Source organism: Antechinus flavipes, chromosome 4, assembly GCF_016432865.1.
Source record: "Antechinus flavipes isolate AdamAnt ecotype Samford, QLD, Australia chromosome 4, AdamAnt_v2, whole genome shotgun sequence".
Classification (NCBI taxonomy): Eukaryota; Metazoa; Chordata; class Mammalia; order Dasyuromorphia; family Dasyuridae; genus Antechinus; species Antechinus flavipes.
The window spans coordinates 399,183,600-399,202,263 of NC_067401.1; the positions used below are offsets into that span (position 1 = coordinate 399,183,600).

Sequence of the window (18,664 nt, forward strand, 5' to 3'; positions counted from 1 at the left end):
ATAAGAGGGCATTAATGGGAAAAAATAACAGAAAATTTAAACCTGATAAATACTTTTTGTAGGTTATAGGTACATATTAACCAACATTTTAGACTACATATAATCTTATTTTTAATATCTGTACCTTCAGGAAAATTTCAGTGACTTCACTATTCTAAGATAATCAATATTAGTTTACCAAAAATACTTTTTTTTTAAATATTAGGCTTAGAGGAACAAAAGATTATATCTGACTAGAAATATCCTTATCAGATCTAAATTTATAATTCTATGATTTATTCCCCAATTGCTTCTAGAGACACTGGCTTGCTCTAATATTTCCTTTAGTCATACTAGTAAAATATTTAGAGAAATTTGTTATTCCCAATGTGTGTGTGTGTGTGTGTGTGTGTGTGTGTGTGTGTGTGTATGTGTGTGTGTGTTTTGAAAGATTTGATTTCAGGGATTTGAATGTAACATTCTTCTATTGAAGAAAATATTTTAAGTTTTTCAAAAGAAAATCAAATTTCTCTTTAAGGGCACATTCCTTCTTTGGCTCACTGTTATGAGAAGGAAATACATTTCAGTCTCTGCTTTTTCTCAGTTGTAGTGGGAGCAGCATCCATTTTATGTAGTCTGGACTATCCAGACTACATAATAGCTCTCAAGGGGCAGAGAGTCCAATTTGGGGTCTATCAATGGTTTGGCTTGCTGTTTAGAGCAAGATCCAGTCTGTGATGAACTGGTGCCTGAATTTTCATTGGAATTCCCATTGCCCTGGGGGGAATACCTTTCTGAACTTGTGATAAAAGTAGAAGAGGTGAAAGAGAGAGACAGAGAGAGAGAGAGAGAGAGAGAGAGAGAGAGAGAGAGAGAGAGAGAGAGAGAGAGAGAGAGAGAGAGAAAGAGACAGAGACATACAGACAGACATGGACAGGGGAGGAGGGGAGAGTAGAGGAGGAGAGGAGACAGAAAGAGAGAAAGAGAAAAGACAGAAACAGGGCTAATGAATCTAAGATATTTGATTCTAAGTCTAGGAATCATTTACTGAGTGCCAAAAGAATCCAAGATAAGGAAGGTGAAAAATATTGGGAGTCATCATTTATTTTGATTTTCCATTGCACTGCCCTTATTTGAAGAGTTGTTGTGAGAATTAAAAGAGTTAATATATGTAAAATGCCTTGATAAACCTTAAATTAAATTAAATAATTATAAATTTTGGTATTATATTATTAATGAAGCTACGTTTAATACCTTTTTTGTTGGTTTTCATTAACATTTAAGCAGAGAAAGGCCATATTATACTAACAATCATGATAGAGAACTTGTATTGTCAAGATTGCTTTATAATGGTTAATGTTAAGAAAAAAATCTCTGGGAATGCCTTGAATCTATCTCTATGCAAAACAAATGACTAGAATAAATTGTAAAAGTTCAAATATTTTTTTCAATATTATAAGCCAGGACATTGCAAAAGTCCTACTGTCATTCTTCCTTTTAATATGGAGATAACTCTGATGTCTGAAGAGATGCCTATGAAGTACAAATCTTATGAAAGCCTTATGAAGATTGGAAGATTTCAAATCTTCATCCTGTGATAGGATGTACGGCTATTATCTGAAGACCATTCTCACAAATTTCTGAGATATTTATCACCAAAAAGTTGACTGCCAGGCAATGATTTTTTTTTTTTTTGGTCATAGCAACTCACAAATGAGAGAATATTCATACAATGAAATCACCGATCCTTGAAATAGAGAAAACATAAGGATAAAAACATACAGATGCAAAATTTAGTTCGGAAAGGAAGAAGAAAAATTTTCTTTGAAATATTGGACTTTCAAAATCACACATGCAAAAAAGCACAGAACAAGCACCAGTCAACAGTATTTATTACCTCAGCTATCCATTCTGAGATGGTGAGTGAAAGATTTACCTTAATTGAGGCACTTAAGAAATAACTACCCCAAATCCCTTAAAATGAGCAGATAAAATTAGCAGTTGTTTATGTAGAACTGCTTTATGTCTTAGAAATATAATGAACTGGGAAGGGCAAAGAAGGGAGGAAGCAAGAGGTAAATGGAAAAGAGTAAACACATTTTAATTTCTTATACTTGATCTTTGTAGGTTTGATGTTCATTATTTCACTGAGCTCACTTTCTATTCATTTAACTGTTTGTTGGAACATACTTGTATGAAGATCAAGACTATTTTCAAAACAATCTTGCTAATAGATAATCTTAACTTATTTTTGATAAATAACATTAGTCATTGAAATGGTGGGCTAAACTGTAATATTAGAAATCAGAATTTGATTTCAGGAAAATCTCATCTTCTTTTTTTGTATCAACTTTGCTAAGGTGGTGAATATGAGTGATACCTTAGAGTCATTGTACTTTATTATTTATTATTTACTATTTTTCCAAATGTTAGTGATTTTAAAATTTTTTCTTTTTAAGATTAATCTCTCCTTTAATTTTTAGCATTTCTAATTTAGTATTTAATTAGGGATTTTTAATTTGTTCTTTTGCTCAAACTCAGGGTATCGTCCTTGAAATGGCAACTTTTATTAGAAATCTTCCATGCATTTGGAATAGTGGAAGGTGACAAGGGGATTAGCTATCATAAACTACAATGTAAACAGGCAAAGTTCTACTTAGTAGATGACTGACTACTTGTATTTCAAACTTAAGACTTACATTTTTTCTTGTTTTACATCATTTATTTTATGATAATAAACTGAATATTTCCCCTAATGCTTTCAACATAAAGTTTCAAAGCAGACTCCCTGGATTATCTGTGAATCTATATTGAATCAAAGTGTTGTAGAGCAAAGGAGTGTGTAAAATATTTATCATAATTTCATGCAGGGATAGAAATCACATCACTGAAAGTTTACAACTAGTTGCATGTGGTTCTTTTTATGAAGAACTAAGATGCTCTCTCTCTTTTGGCTGATTTCACTTTCAATTATTTTGATATTTCTTTGATGTCCTTAGATTTTTAGATATACACCAGCTACATAAACAAACGACTGCATTCCCTAATTCAGATTCCATGTAGGTCAGTAGACTCCCTAAATATCAAATTAACTTTAGGCTTCCAGACAGCTCCAAGTGTGGATCTTATCCAAGATCGAAATAACTTTGCTCTGTTCTAAATTAATAAAGCAAAATCACATACTCAAAATGCAAATTGCTCAAAGGCAAATGCTCATTGCTATAAATTAGTCCAATTCATTTGAATGAAAACCATTTGATATCAATGATTAAAGCATGCCCTCATTAATTCTTTTCTTAATTGTACTACAATTCCATGCACATAATGAACATTCAAATTTTTTTGTCAATCACTCACTATTTATTTATTTATTATATTTCACTTCGTTTCAATTTTATTTTCAATTCCGAATTCTCTCTCTCTCCCCTTTGCTACCTATTGAAAAAGCAAGAAAAATAAAATCTGTTAGAAACATGTATTGTCAAGGAAAACAAATTCCCATGTTAGCCATGTCTAAATATATACATATATATCTCATATGCACATAAATGTGTGTGTGTGTGTGTGTGTGTGTGTGTGTGTGTGTGTGTGTGTGTGTAAGCTGAGTTTTTTTCTTTTATCTTTTCAAGGGATAGACCTAATAGTGGCATTGGTGGGTGTATATATAGCACCAAATTGTTTTACACAATTGTTTGGCAAGTTCACAGCTCTATCAACAATGCATTAAAGGATCTGTTTTCCCATAGCTCCTCTAGCATTTATCATTTTCTTGTGTACACTTCTTCCTTCCTTCCTTCCTTTCTTCCTTCTTCTCTCCCTCCCCCTCTTCCTTCCTTCCTTCCTTTCTTCCTTCCTTCTTCCCTCCCTCCCCCTCTTCCTTCCTTCCTTCCTTCCTTCCTTCCTTCCTTCCTTCCTTCCTTCCTTCCTTCCTTCCTTCCTTCCTTCCTTCCTTCCTTCCTTTCTTTCTTTCTTTTTCTTATAACTCTTTTTTTTCCCTTTCAGGGAAACTGAAGTTAAGTGACTTGCCTAGGTCATACAGCTAGTAAGTGTCAAGTGTTTGAATCCAAATCAATCTTGTGGCTCTTGACAACTTGGCTGATTTAGCCTAGCAATGGATTAATTTAGCAACAAAAATACCATATCCTACAAGCAAGAGAGTGACTAGTACATTGGTTATTCCATACCTGGAAGTGAACTCATTGTGTTGGAAGGAAAAGTTTTGTAGCTACTCTTTTTGTTTCAATGCCACCACGTGAACTGTTGAAAGAAAGTATGTTCCATTTGGGTATGAAGGAGGAAAGAATGAATTTTTTGAACTTTGGTTCTTATCATATCTTTTCCATAAATATCTTTATTATTGCAATTTGTATTAATTTTTTAAATAAGAAAACATGGCTTGTTTTATATTGGGATAGTAATTATAGGTAATTGATTTTGGAAGAATACATCAGAACTGGAATACAAATCAACAGCATTAGAAATACAACCTCTAGCCTTTCAGGAGTACACAATAGAACCCTGTGGAGGAGACAGATATAACTATCTTCTAGGGATGCATCTTGTCAGTAAGACTAGGAGTTGGGATAAATGACTGCAGAATCTATGGATAACACACACACAGTCAAATCTATCATGTTGTTAAAAAAAACTTCCTTGAATCCTATGAAATTTTTTAACTATAGTCTCATATCTCTCTTTTCCTTTACTGTTTGAAGAGCAATGTGTAATTGATTATTCTTTTTTTTTGTTCTATCCTTTTGCTACCTAATGTCCATATTAACAATTCTCTCCAAAATGTTTTTCTAAAATCATCAATCATTTCCTAATTGCCTTTTTTTTTTTTTAGCTTTTATTTTTCCTGAAGTGTCTGGGGTATTTTATGTCATTGATCATTGTTGTTTCTTTCTTGAAATTCTCTTTCTTGGTTTCTATGACACTAAATTCATATTTCCTTAGATTTCATAGTCTCTACATGACTGTTCTTTATTTTGTTGATTTACATTAACTTCTAAAGGTAGGCAGTTCCCAAAATTGTTTTTATCTTTATTATCATCATTCTGTCTTTATACTCTCTTACCTGGTAATTTTATTCATCTACCATGACCTTAACTCTCACCTTTATTATACAGTGAGTAAAATGCTGGACTTTAAGTGAGGAGACTTGGGTTCAGATGGTATTCCTACTGCCTTTTTGCTCAGTGATCATGGACAATTTGCTTGACTTTTCTGTCTTTTCCCTTAGATACAGAATGAAGATAGTGATACTTATAGTAAAGAAATCTGTGAACAAAATGAAGATGATATGATCACGTGTTAAGAATGATATTTAACAGATGAATATCTTAAGTATTCCACTGGTATCTTAATGAAATAGAGAATAATCAGAAAGCTCCCAGTACATTGGATGGACTCCTTGTGGAAAGCTATGTGAAGAAATGGACAAGAGTCCCATAGGTTAGTCAAATCTGGATGGGTTGTGATCTGCATCACTGGAGGGAATATCTACATGGAAGAATGTACAAATATGTTTGAGTATTCAAGTGATAACCACACAAGATTATCATGAGATTCTAATGAGAGATAATGTATGTAGGATGATTTGCTAACTTTAAGATGCAAGGTTAATATGAGCTATTTAATTAATGTTAATGTCAGTTATTATGAAAGCCAAATTATTCAACTTGAACTTTTATCTTCTGAACTTGTTCTAACACTTGCTGAATAACTACAACAAGATGGCATAAAAGCATTTTAAACTTAACTTTGTCTAAAATTAACTCATCATTTTTCTCTCCAAACCTTCTAATTTTCCTATTTTGGTAAATATCGTCAACTATTGTTCCAGTCATCCATGTTACAAATTGTCTCTGGTCTTTGATTCCTTTTTTTTCTTGATCCAATCACTGAACTTTTCTCTCCAGTGATTCTTATCTATTCCCTTCTTTGCAGCCAGCTTTGTTCACTCCTTCTTCACTTTTTAACTAGATTATTTAAACTACTTCCTAATTAGTTTTCCTATTTCCAGCTTATTTCCCTTTCAAACCATTTCTGAATTTCCTAAAGGTTCCTCATTAGCAATAAACGAAAGACATGAAGTGTCTCATAAACTCAACAAATACTATATATAAAATAATATGAAATAAAAAAAGTTTCCTCTAAGGAGGACGCAATGTCATAGAAGTAAGATGTACACAGCTTAATATAACATATTTTATTGTCCATCAAATAATTTCTTGGTATAGTGTAGCATACTAGAGCTAGAAAAGACCATAGAGAGCCTTTCTCAGTGGGTTATTTTGTGTCATAAGCTCCTTTGATGATCCAATGAAGCTTTTGTACCTATATGAAAAATATGTTTCTAAATACATAAAGTAAAACATAGAATTAGAAAGGAAACTAATTATATTAAAATATAGTTATAAGAATATTAGAAAACAAGTTCATGGACCCCATATTAAAAATTCCTAATTTAGTCCAACTTCTTCATTTTACAGTTAAGGAAAGGAAATTTGGACTCTATGATCTGACTATAATCAGAACTTAATTCTGAAACTTTATCTCCTTCTTACATATTTTAATTTAAAACCAAGATAGGCTACTCACTATTCCTAAATATACCATATGCTTCCATGCCTCCATGTTGTTGCTTGCACTATTTATCCTATTGAGAAATCTTCCCAACTCCTGTACCACCTCTGCCTTTCAAAATCCTATATGATAACCATATTTACTTACCTATAAAATGGATATAATAATACTTGGATTACATACCTCCCAGGGGAATTGTGAAAAAAAGTGCTTTGTAAATTATAAAAGCTATATAAATGTCATCTATTTAAAGGTATTATCTAATCAATCTTTATTTACCCCTTTTGCTTTTTTTGTGCTTTCTCTTATAAATAGTGATATTCTTTCTTTGATATCAATTTGTCTACAGTGATTTTTTTCTAGATTGTAAATTCCTAAAAGTCAAGGACCATCTTACTTATTGAATGACCAACAGTATCATAATGTCATTTATTTTGTGTTTCTCAGGAACAAAAACCTAGGTTGAAACATAAGAGATCTGATTTCCTTGCCTTCACTCTATCACTCTTTTATTTTTCTTCATCTGAGAGGAAGCATAGTGCCATGGAGAGAATGCTGGATTGTAGTTAAGAGAAACTTGGTTTTAAATGTTGATACTTATTAGTGACATCAGGATTGTTGTGAGACTCAAATGAGATGATGTTAACTATACAAATACTATAAAAGTAGGAGTGATTGATCAGAGTATTAACCTCCCCTGATCAATGTGATGAATTCTCTAATCAACTTCATGAGATTACTGGTTACAAACTTGTTTGTTAATACATGAAGTGCCCCATGAAGAATGTGCATATATCCATAGATACTTTGCTAAGAGAACAAAGAACTTCCATTGGTTTCTAGTGACTATTGCTACTTCTGAGATGATTGTTTCACTAGGTCTCAGAAGGACAGATGTTGTTGAGAAGTTTTCTCCGTTGAGGAGCTACCTGTTTCCAAAAAAACCTTACAGTCAAGCTTATTCTCTTTTTTTGGATTTTCACTTTCTTCCTTTTCCCTACTGAGAAGACAGACTACAATTACTTCCCCTCAGCTCCCTTAGAACTGAAAATGGCTGGAGCATAGAAATTTGGAGGTTGCAGGTGCTGTCAGAGAGGAGAGATCCTGAGAGTAGACTTTTCCAGTCAGAGAGATTGCAGCAACTGAGGCTCTGATAGATTTCTGGTAGAAGATGAGGCACAAGTAGGTATGTATATGCCCATTTGGCCTCCCCCCAAAGTAATTCATATATAATATGCATGAAACTAAAATTTCTTTGTGGAAGAATGGGAATTTTTCACTAGTACACTGAAACTAGCCTTCTTGTCAGAAAAGGGAGATTTCCTTAGCAGCACATTGTTAAGGGACAGGTCAATTCTCCGAGAGCCTCCACAGCTGTGGATCATAACATCTGAAGGAGTTGTAGGACAGCCTTTGCTGACATAGGTGTTGCAGACTGGGAATGAGATAAACTGGAGGCAGAGGGAAGAGGAGAGAGGTCAGACAATGCAACTGCCTCTCAGTCTCCTTGTATCATCCTCTCACAAGAGGAGATCCATTCTGCAGGTCTAGTTTGGATCTCCAGAAGCCACTGTCAGGTGGCTCCCATGTATTCCAACAGCACATAATTTGAGGATTATCTTATAGGTAATCCTAAATTCTAGATTTGCAAGTTCAGGGATTAGACCTTTTAGATAGAGAAAAGAATTTCCTCTTGAAGTATGATTTTTGCAGAATGAATTGGCTTGCCCATATACTTCTTGAGCATGGTACTATAACAAAAGTATCGAACATGTAGTGGTGTGGAGAACTTATATGACCTATAACACTCCCCAGTAGGACTGAACCAGATTTAAACGTAGTTCCCATATGATTGTAATGTGATGATGTATCAATAATAAAAAAATAAGTAGATGTGTGGTTTTCTAAGTCAATATGCAGCTCACAAGGATACTTATGTACAATATAGTAGCCTCTGCTTCTATTTATGTTTGACACCACTGTCCTACGATATTTGCACAGTATAGGTTCATTTGGAAAGAGATTACTTATTCAGCAGTCCTAAAGAATGCTTTCCTTCCTAGGGGAATTCAAATCACATAGTTACATTATAAATCCGAGTAGTAGAACCCTGTAGGAGACTTAGAATTCATCAGAAAATCAAAGGGTTGACTTTATGGCAGCTTCAAATTCAGTTCCTTTCTAAGAGAAACTGTTAGTGGGCTATTTGAATTTCCATCCAGATGATCTGGATTTCAGATCTCTAGAAACTCATTTTTCTGTAAGATGCTGCTGTTGATCATTCGTCATTCTCAAAGAAGATCAATAACACAGGAGAATAGGAAGACCTTGATTTAGTAAGACAAAGGTTAGTAAAATTATGTCAATTATGAAACACATCTCCTTAGTACCCACTACTCCTGGAGGTGCTTCCCTCCTCAGCGTGGATAGGATGATAGTTGGAATTGGACAGCTCCTCCCACTTCTTCTACCAGTTAAGGAAGGCACCCAAGGGAATTCACCTTATCATTTCCTATCTAGCTAATCTCCTGGATTTCATAATCTCCAGAAATTTATCACTCTGCAAGATGAAGTTGACTCTATAATTCACAACTCCTCAGATAATCTCCCACCCTGGCTGTGGGACTCCATTCTCCCTTCTCCACTCCCATCCTCCTTCATTTTTGTTTTCTTTTTATTTGTTGTTTTTGCCCATTAGATTGTGAGCTTCTTAAAAGCAGGAATTATCATACCTTTTTTTTTTTTTTTTTTTTTTTGGTATTCCCAGTGCTTAGCATAATGCCTGGCACATAGTGAGAGCTTAATAAATGACTTTGACTCTGGCTTTGTTTGTTTGTTCGTGCTTCTCTTTATAAGCTCCCATGAGTCCTTTGCATCTACTGTATAGGGTGAGATAAAGCCTATATTACTCATATAGATTTAAATCTTAAGAAACTGTATTGGAGTTGTGATGCTGTTACTTGCATTTGGGGAAATCTAAACATGAACTAAATGCAAACTATATTGAGAGATTTTTTTGGGGGGAAGTGGAAGGGAGTAATTCTCTGAGACAAAATTACCTTATTAGTCAGCTTTTAGAATCAGGTCTAGTTTGTGAGAATTTGGAGTGTTGGGGGCCCTGGATTAGCTATTATCTCTAAATTTTCCCATAGTGACATCTTCCTAGATACTATATGTCCCTATTGTACCTGACAAAGACTGATTTTATCTGTTCAACTTGCTGTTGGATGACAGCAAGTGTACTCCTCCTAGTGTCCTGTACAGCTATCCAAAGGTCTATGTCCAATCATCCTGATCTATATCTGGCCATTGGACTCAGATGATTCTGGAGGAAAAAATAAAGCAGATGACCTTGCATAGCCTTCCCTCACTTAAATCCAATTCACTTACAAGTGACAAGTTTGACAACAAAGGATAAACAATAACGGAAAATTTGACCAATTAGGAACAACATCTATATCATGAAGTCCCAGGCCCATGGAATTGATAGAAATCCTCCCAGATAGATGCTGTTCTAATGATGTGATTGTATTCAGTGGTGGAGGTCAGGGCAGAAGGAAGTGGATGCTCAGTGATTATATCTTGAGTCAAGGAGCTGAGCAGGAGTCTAGTTCCAGATGAGGTGAATGAACAGGTTGCTAGTATAGTTAAAAGGAGGATGTGAGCCAGCTAAGCTCCAGAAACTGTAGGAGACTTCAAGAGCAATGTAGACTCCTGGGTGTGGAATGATGACGGAGAACTCTGAGTGGAGGATGTCAGAGAAGTGGGAGCAGGAAGTCAGCTAAGTCCTGACTCATGAGGTATGCAGCTAGACTCTGTATGGGAGTGTTCAATATTTGTCTCTGTGTTGTCCTTTGAGTCACTTGTACCTTGGATCCTTTGAAGACTACTGTGTTTTAGGAATTAGAACCATACAGTATGGTTGGGAGAATACTAGAGTTAAAAGATGTATTTTTGAATCAGATGACAGCTTGGTAAGACTAAAAATTCTGCCCAGTTTTTAGATGCAATTTATCTTGCATTTTTTTCTCTCCTGTTCAGTTCTTAGTTTGGTTTATAAACATTTTACAATGTTTATCTTAAGTATAATTACTCTATATGAACGCAATTGAATCACCAAACAACTGCCTGCTACATCTGAATGAAAAGCATTTTTCATCTATTTGCTTTTTCCTGGATTGATTGTTAAGCTGATCCCTTTGAAGAATCATGGATCTTGATGAGGAATACCTCTAACTTTGACCTCAATACTTAAACAGAAGTATGTAAAAAACCTCACTTTTTATAGAGAATCAATTTTTCATTTGGACCTTTTCTGTGATGGTGGTAAAAACCATTGGGGAGCATGTCTTCATGCTTAGATGGCAAGCATCAAAGCTTTTCCCTTTAGACTTTGCCTTCTCCAGTTAACCCTTTCCATGAATGAAAAATAAATTATTTTGTGCATTACTTCACATTCACAATCAGAGGGTTATGGAATAAGTACTACCATGCTTGCACTTATTAAATAATCTTGAAAGAATTTACCATACTTTAAGAGACCTTTGCCTTTTGTTTTACTGTGTAAAATATGCTTTGGGGAGGAAAAGGAAATTAATAAAAATTAATGGGTTGTAGCAATTACTCTGGGAAATTGGAACATTAAGGGAAATTTATTTGTGGAAGCATGTGATTGCTAATTTTAACTCTATTCCAATTTGTCCTGTGAGTGGCACTAGAGAATAGTGGAAAATACTATCTCAAAAATCAACACTTTTATCAATTCTTGGAAAAAAATCACAGGCAATGGATCTTTTATGTGTTCTCTGTTATAACAACTTATTTTCTATACTATTGATCCTGATCATATCTGTGATGAATGTAGAAGAAAAACTATTTCTGTATCAACTGTGAAGGGAATAAAGATCTAAATGTTTTTAAGCCAGATTTTTTTTTTTACATGCAGTTGTAGATGCTTTTCTATTTTGCTAAAAATTAACTGTGGACATAGCTTTCAATTCCCACACTTATTTTTTTAATCAGGCAAGATAATGTAAATCCTATGTGTTTATTTCTTGAAACAATAAAAAAGTGAAGCTAATTAAAAATAGTATTTCTTGCTTGGTTCAAAGTTAAACTTCTAAAATGATATCCTACTGAATAAAATTCACTATTAATTGAAGCTAGTTTAAATGTAAAGTGGTATTAGTGTAATTCATTCTAATCAAATGGACAAGTAGGATTCTTGAGTTATATGTCTTATTTAGACCATACTTTGAGTGTTGTTGTTGCTTTTTTTTTTTTTCCAGGAGGCCCATCTGCCAAAATCAGCATATAAACATTATATTGGAGAGATTTCTTTTCTTCAAATATTGTCAGTTAAAACAACCAAGAGTGATTTAATAACTTACACATTTTCAATGTTCATACATCTCACCTGTCTTTTCCTTAATTAGAACAGCATAATCTGTAATAACGCTATTATTTCTGTGTAACCTTTAGATGCATATTTGTAAGTCCCTTTGAAAGAAGTTACAATGAAGTTATTGAATTAAGTTTAATTCAACAGAAAATTTTATACATTAAGTATGAGAAAGGCAAAAGGTGACCATGGTACAAAGCAATGAGAGCTGCATTTGCTAGTTGTGTGACTTTGGGCAAACTGCTTAACCTTTTAACTCTCTAAAACTATGGTTCTTACCTTTTTGTGTGTCTTGATTCCTTTGACTGTCTGGTGAAGCTATGGATCTTCTCTCAGAATAATGTTTTTAAATCATAAATTAAAATTTATGATTTAAAAGAGCTTAGGTTGAAGTACATTAATAAATTTTTTTAAAGGTTAACTGACCCCAAGTTAAAAACTCTAGCTCTAAGGCTATTATAATTATAATTGAAGAGTAGATGCTAATCTTCATTTATAGTGATAATTCCCTCACCTGGAGTTTTTTTTTTAAACATCAATGAAATTATAGCTCTAGAAGGTCAAAAATACAGTGAACAAGGTTTATCAAAAGGTAATAAGAATTTTTTTTTAGTAGGGACACAGTAATTTATTGACTTGAATATATATTATATGAATATGAAAAGAGGAAAGGAAGATGGAGACTTGCTTAAATATGAGTACTGTATAAGGAGTTTGTATTTGACCCTAAAATTGTAGGATACTGGAGGTTTTTTAATGGCAAAAGCCTTGATTATATTTTTTATAATAGGGCAAAAAGCAATGAAGGCCTAAGTGATAGTGCTGACAGTGCCAGTAGAGGAGAGGATGGAAAACATATTTTTGCAATATAATTATTAGTAGTTGGAAGCTGACTTGAGAGGGAAGGGAAAATTAAAGATGAATCCAAGGCTTCCAGCCTGGGAAGATGATAATCCTATCCAAAAAACAAAAACAAAACAAAAAGCAGCATTGGAATGAGAAATGGTAGGAAGATGAGTTGTGAGTTTAAAGTAGATGCTGCAACTTTGTAGGTAGGCTTGGTGCAGAGAAGATATTGATGTTAGACTAAGAACATAGATTTGAAAGTTATCTGCATATAGGGTAGAATAGTAAGTAGAAAGAGGGCTGGAAATGGGTCAGACAGCTAGTTATTTTTCTTGGGTAAGTCACTTCTGGATTTCTTTCCTTGTTTGTGAAACAAAGGGGACTAGACAATATGCTCTCAGAGTTCTTTCTTAGCCCTTACTCCTAAGAACCATACATTTTCCTGACTTGCAGTGGGGGAGAATAGGGGACCATACAAGAACTCAGGAAGAAATATTTCAATACCTGCTTCTAGCATATATTAGATAATTGTTAGCATGCTAATTAACTCCTCTGTGCCCCAGGCAACTCCTTAACACCCTAACTTAGAGACAAGTTGATGATCTGTCTTAGCAGAAGAATTCCCTGGAGTTCCCCACACTGACACAATCACAAGTCTGATATCCTTCCTTCCTTTCCTCCTTTTCCTCTTCCCCAATGAATCTCAATGGTGTTTTTGCTCTCTGGGGTCTTTTATAGCTATAAATCACAGATAGAGAAAAAAGTCAATAATATTTTTTTGTAAATATGTCTTCCAGGAAAGGCATCACAATACTAGTTGAATTATGGGTCTTTTATAAAAAGGAACCTGCCTCCATCAGACAGTTCAAAAGTTGTCTTCTACCTAAGGAGTTCTTTGCTGATGTTCTCAGATGCTAGTGGCTTCTCCAATCCATTATCTTGCATCTATTTTATAAATGTTTTTATGTGCTCAAACGTGTACATGTTATTTCCCCTGATAAAATGTAAATTCTTTGAGGCAGCAACTGACTTTTTCTTTTTATCTTTAACATATAACACAGTGTCTAATTCATAAAGACTTGATTGTTCAGGAACTTCAAATATTTTGGGTTTTTTATGCCACTTCTTAATGTTTTTTTTAAAAAAATACTAAATTTCATATTGCACATAAGTTAATGAGTTCATCACTTGCTCAGACTGGAATGGAAAAAATTAAGGATGTTTTTCTTGTTCACATATTTTGCTTTTATTAGTGCCTCAGTGGGTAAACAGCACTATTTATTCCTAACTAATAGTTGTGAAACTTCCCATATTTTCAATAGTTACCTCCAAAGAAAGAGGCATCATGGCAGAGTAGATGGAAGGTCACTGAAATTAGGAAGAACTGAATTTAGGTTTCTGTTGGTACATTATATGTGAATAGGAGAACACAGGAAAGTGTCTTGAGCTTTCAATGTCTTAGGCAACTTTCTAAAACCATAAAGTTGTTCATGTGCACCAGTGGAGGGAGCTTTCATTCTAGGATGAAGTAATACATCTGGATTCATGCATGTCATTCATTCTTTTGGGTCTTTCTAGACTTTTTTAATTTTTATGAATTCTAGGAGGCACCATATCTTTGGTCCAAGAGCATAAAGGACTTCTCCAAAGGGTGACAGACGGAAGAAACAGAGAACACGGTCATAAATATCAAAATAAATTTATTAAAAACAAGTATTCAAAGACCACTTCATTGAAGTTTTAGCTGCCTTCAAGACGTTTTTTTAGCATTTATGAACATGGTAGTGTTCTACACAACCTTAACCTATAACACATGACAACATGTACATGGACCATTTTTCCTCCATAATGAGGGACAGTAACACAAATGACTCAGTCATATGGACTTTCATACCTCTTTGTACATTAGTAAACCTTTCAGACACTTAGTGGTAACATGGATTAATTTAGGAAGAGATATATAGCCATTTAATCAAGACTATATATGATCTCCCCCAGGTCTATTTGATTAAAAAAAAACAAACTTTCAGAGGAATAGCCTTAGATCTGCTCTGGAATATTGACTTCTCCAGTGTGAATTAAAAATACATAGTTCTTAGACAATGGATTCACTGTCTTGTATACAAAACACTTGCAAGACAATCGGAAACACATCTCCTATGCCATTGTTGTCATAGTTATTCATCACACAATTCAACTTGCAGAGTCAATATTTCTGGGTGAAGTTTCCTGAATACCCAGACTCATTTTGATGCTTGTCTTTTAGACCATCAGTTTTTATTAGGTTTCATAGGCCACAGGCCTTCCTCCTTAGCAAGAAAAAGTCAAAAGTTCTGTTGCTCTGCTTCATTTCCCATGCTCATTCATGTAGCCTGAGGTGCTCTAGTAATCTGTGGATTTTTACATAAGTCCTGATAAAATTCAGACTCCAAAAATCTGGGGTAGGAATTATTTTCCATCAAACTGTAGACTCTTTTCTGGGCTGTAGTGAAGCAACCAGTTGTAGCCTCCTCGATATTCTGAGCAATCATGATTTTAGTTTGAAAGTCTATATTTATCTGAAATAGGAATGGACAATAGTTTAAGTTTCAGCACATCAAATTAATATTGAATAACTAAATTTCAGAATAACAAAATAAAATACTAGACATGAATTCAAAATAGTTCAGTTCTGATACTGCCTAGATTTTGTAAGAGTGGGTCATTTCCAAATTCTCAGAGCCAGTTTCATTATTTATAAAAACTGGGGATAACATTTCAATGATCAGTTGAAGAAAGATTGTATGGAAAGTAGTTAATACATTTCAAAAGGATATAATAATGGCAGCTAATGTGTCATCAAAAATATCAAGGACCATGCCCTATGGAAAGTTATGTTGGCATTAAAAAAAAAAAAAAAAAAAACCTTTGCCCCATTAAAACAAACAAATGAACAAAAAGATATTGCTCTTTTTTTCACTAGAATTTTCTTAAGAACTTGATATTTTCAAAATTTTGACAAGATGAAGGATTATTACCTCTTTTGGAGCCTCTTTTTCTATGAAGTCAGTATAAATTTTTCGGGCCTTTGAGGTCAATTTCTGTGGAGACTTGGTTTTTTTGAAGTCTTCACAGGCCAGCCAGAATTCTATGTTTTCTTCACAAAACTCAGATTTCAAAAAAGCCCTGAATGCAGCAAGACCATCTAAAGGGGAGAGAAATATTCAGAATGTATTAAAATAAAAAAATGTCTTACATTCCTTCCTGGTGTTTATCTTTTCAACAAACCTAGACTTGAATACATGCCTTTCTATGTTATGGCAACTTGCCAGAATTTATTCTAATTTGTAAAGCTCTAAATTTCATAGTTTAAATGCCAGCAGGTAAATTTCTTAAGGTTGGATTGTCATTCCAGAACATATTCTGAAATATGTAAAAGTAAAAACTATGCTGTTAAGAGGAAAAAATATTTCTAGTGGAACTATAAATCCTCTGGGAACTAAACCCTTTGAAAACATTGTTCACAATGGAAAAGTTGACTCAACTCTAACTGTGAACAAATGCATTTGTAATCTATCAGGCTGATCCTTCCCTTCCCACCTGAGAATATTTTACTGGAGCCATAAAAATACACACAATTCTAGTGATTAGTAAAAACCAAACCAAACCATAAGGACAGTTCTTTGAATGCACAAAGGGAGAGCTTCCTCATAAATGGGGGGGGGGGGGAGGGGAGGAATGAAAACTTTGCTTATATTATAAAATTTGACATTGGAAAACAATTGCGATTTCCAACTTCTAAAAATAAATCAATGTAATTTATAATCCATAGACTCACCTATCTAGCCTTTAAAATCAATTAAGATTGAGTTTAAAATATTTACTTACATTTATTGGCCAGGAGCTCATCAAAAGTTTCTGACCACAGCTGTGCTTCTTCAGGAGAAGGTCTGCAAAAATGAGTGCATACATTTAAAAAGAATGAATTTCTTCTGCTTCAAAGAAAAGGCAAAATATGTATCACACAACACTCTACAGTTAAGTTTGGGATCTCTAACTTACTTAATAAAAGCTTGTTTGCCTTTCTTGTTGACTTTTGGCTTCCCAGGTGTAGATGAGTTTTGCAGGAAGTAACTTAAACGGGTCTTCCAGTCTTTTATGCTAAACGGAAAGAATTATATCCAATGAGTAATGGAATGATGCTTAATCATAATAGCTGCTAACATTGTACCAAGTAGTTCTTTTTAACATCAGAAGCATAATCTTAAGCAACAGGAAAACAAATAAGACCTCACCAAATTAAAAAGCCAAATAGTATAAGTGAAATGAATCTTTGTTATTTTGTGTCAATTTCTATTCCACATACGAATGTGGTACTAATAATATTTATCTTAAATAATCTGAACTGGCTCGTTAAATAATTAAGGTAAAGGCTGCTTCAATGATTGAGAAACTTTGTCATTCTATAAAGTGGTGAATGAAACAGGTTTTCCTTTTGGCCCATGTGAAATTTTAGTTTCTGCAACGCTATGACAACTCTGAGCAATTTTCAATCATCTGGTGAAATCTACTTCAGTGACACTGAAATGAGTCAGATAAGATTCTAATTAGTTTCCTCTTTACTCCTAAAAAAATTGAAGGCTTTGTATAAAGCTCTATGTGAAAAGTTTATGCAACAGCTCTTAAAAGCAATTCTAAATTACTCCTTTCAGACAAGGAGTCTGGCAAAGTTTCGATACTTTCTAAGAGAGAAGCCAAATAAATAGATCTCCTAGCTTAATAATTTAAATGCCTAAACCCTCTACCTGTTGGCATTAATCAGGGTATACATATCCAAGAAACAAGAAAGAAGTTGGGCAGAGCTGCAGATTTGGGGAGATAACAAAGATGCAAAGGCTACTACTCGTGAAAGCAGGATTCTCAGGCTACTTTTTGTTTAAAGGAGAGGGAGTATATTTGTTCTTTTAAAAATCAAGAAATGTTCGTATGTTGGATGCATCCAACTTTATTCTTGCTTAATGACACCCCCTAAAAACCGTGAAAAAACAAAGCCGCAAATCTCTACAATCTTACTGTAGCTTTCTTTTATGGGGACTGACTTTAAAAAGAAATTACCTATTATAAAGTAACCTCTGACTATGCTTTTCTAATCAGAAAGAAAGGTTCCAGACGTCTAGCAGGGTCTCTTTCAAGAAATCCCATAGAAGGAGAAGGAATGGGAACGGGGAGTCAGTACTTACATGGTCCGCTTCATCTTTTCTCTCTTCTCCTCGCCCATTGGGTAGCCGCTGGCAGTTTTCTCCATGGAGCCGCAGTTGGGTTGGAAAGTCAGGAACATAACACTTTGCATGATACAGATCCGCGGGCTGGGCTGTAGACACTCGCCTCTTAGGGCTCCTCCCGGCGCTGCTGCGGCTTTATAAGTCTCGGAGCCTGGGGCAAGCGAGGGCGTCCAGTTTCGACTCCGCCCCCGGGCCGCGCGGATTTGCTGGGTAGGAAGGGGAACAAAAGAAATGTCAGCGCCCGCCTCTGGTGTCCCCGTTCTCCCTTCGGGTTCATGCGCAGTGGTGCCAAAAACCGTGTTGGAAACCGTAGCCCGGTGGGGGGAACAGATAGAGATCTCACTGTGTGGCTCCGGCTGCTGACCTTTTCCGTGGGTGCTGCGAGGCTCACCAGACGAGTCTGGAGCCGCCCAGGATGGAAAGAAAGGACCCGGGTATGGGACCGAGTGGCTCGATGTCTGTTCTTGATGCAGAAAGGGGAGAGAGGTAGGGGCACGACTCGGCGTGCTCCCATCCGCTTCCTTCCTCCCACCCCCTCACCCTATGAGCCAAAAGACACCTCCTAAGAATCGTGTTTGAAAGCTGTGCT

At 34.9% G+C, this 18,664-nt stretch overlaps 1 protein-coding gene across 1 annotated transcript; it reads right to left on the reverse strand.

The window, feature by feature from the left end:
- Positions 1–14,497: 14,497 nt before the first annotated feature.
- On the reverse strand, positions 14,498–18,230 carry RGS2 (regulator of G protein signaling 2). Its single transcript, XM_051998743.1, has 5 exons — positions 18,034–18,230; positions 16,856–16,954; positions 16,682–16,743; positions 15,832–15,998; positions 14,498–15,372 (listed from the first exon to the last, which is right to left on the reverse strand). The coding sequence occupies exons 1-5, from the start codon at positions 18,141–18,143 to the stop codon at positions 15,178–15,180; spliced, it is 633 nt and encodes a 210-aa protein (XP_051854703.1). The 5' UTR covers positions 18,144–18,230; the 3' UTR covers positions 14,498–15,177.
- Between the last annotated feature and the right edge of the window lie 434 nt (positions 18,231–18,664).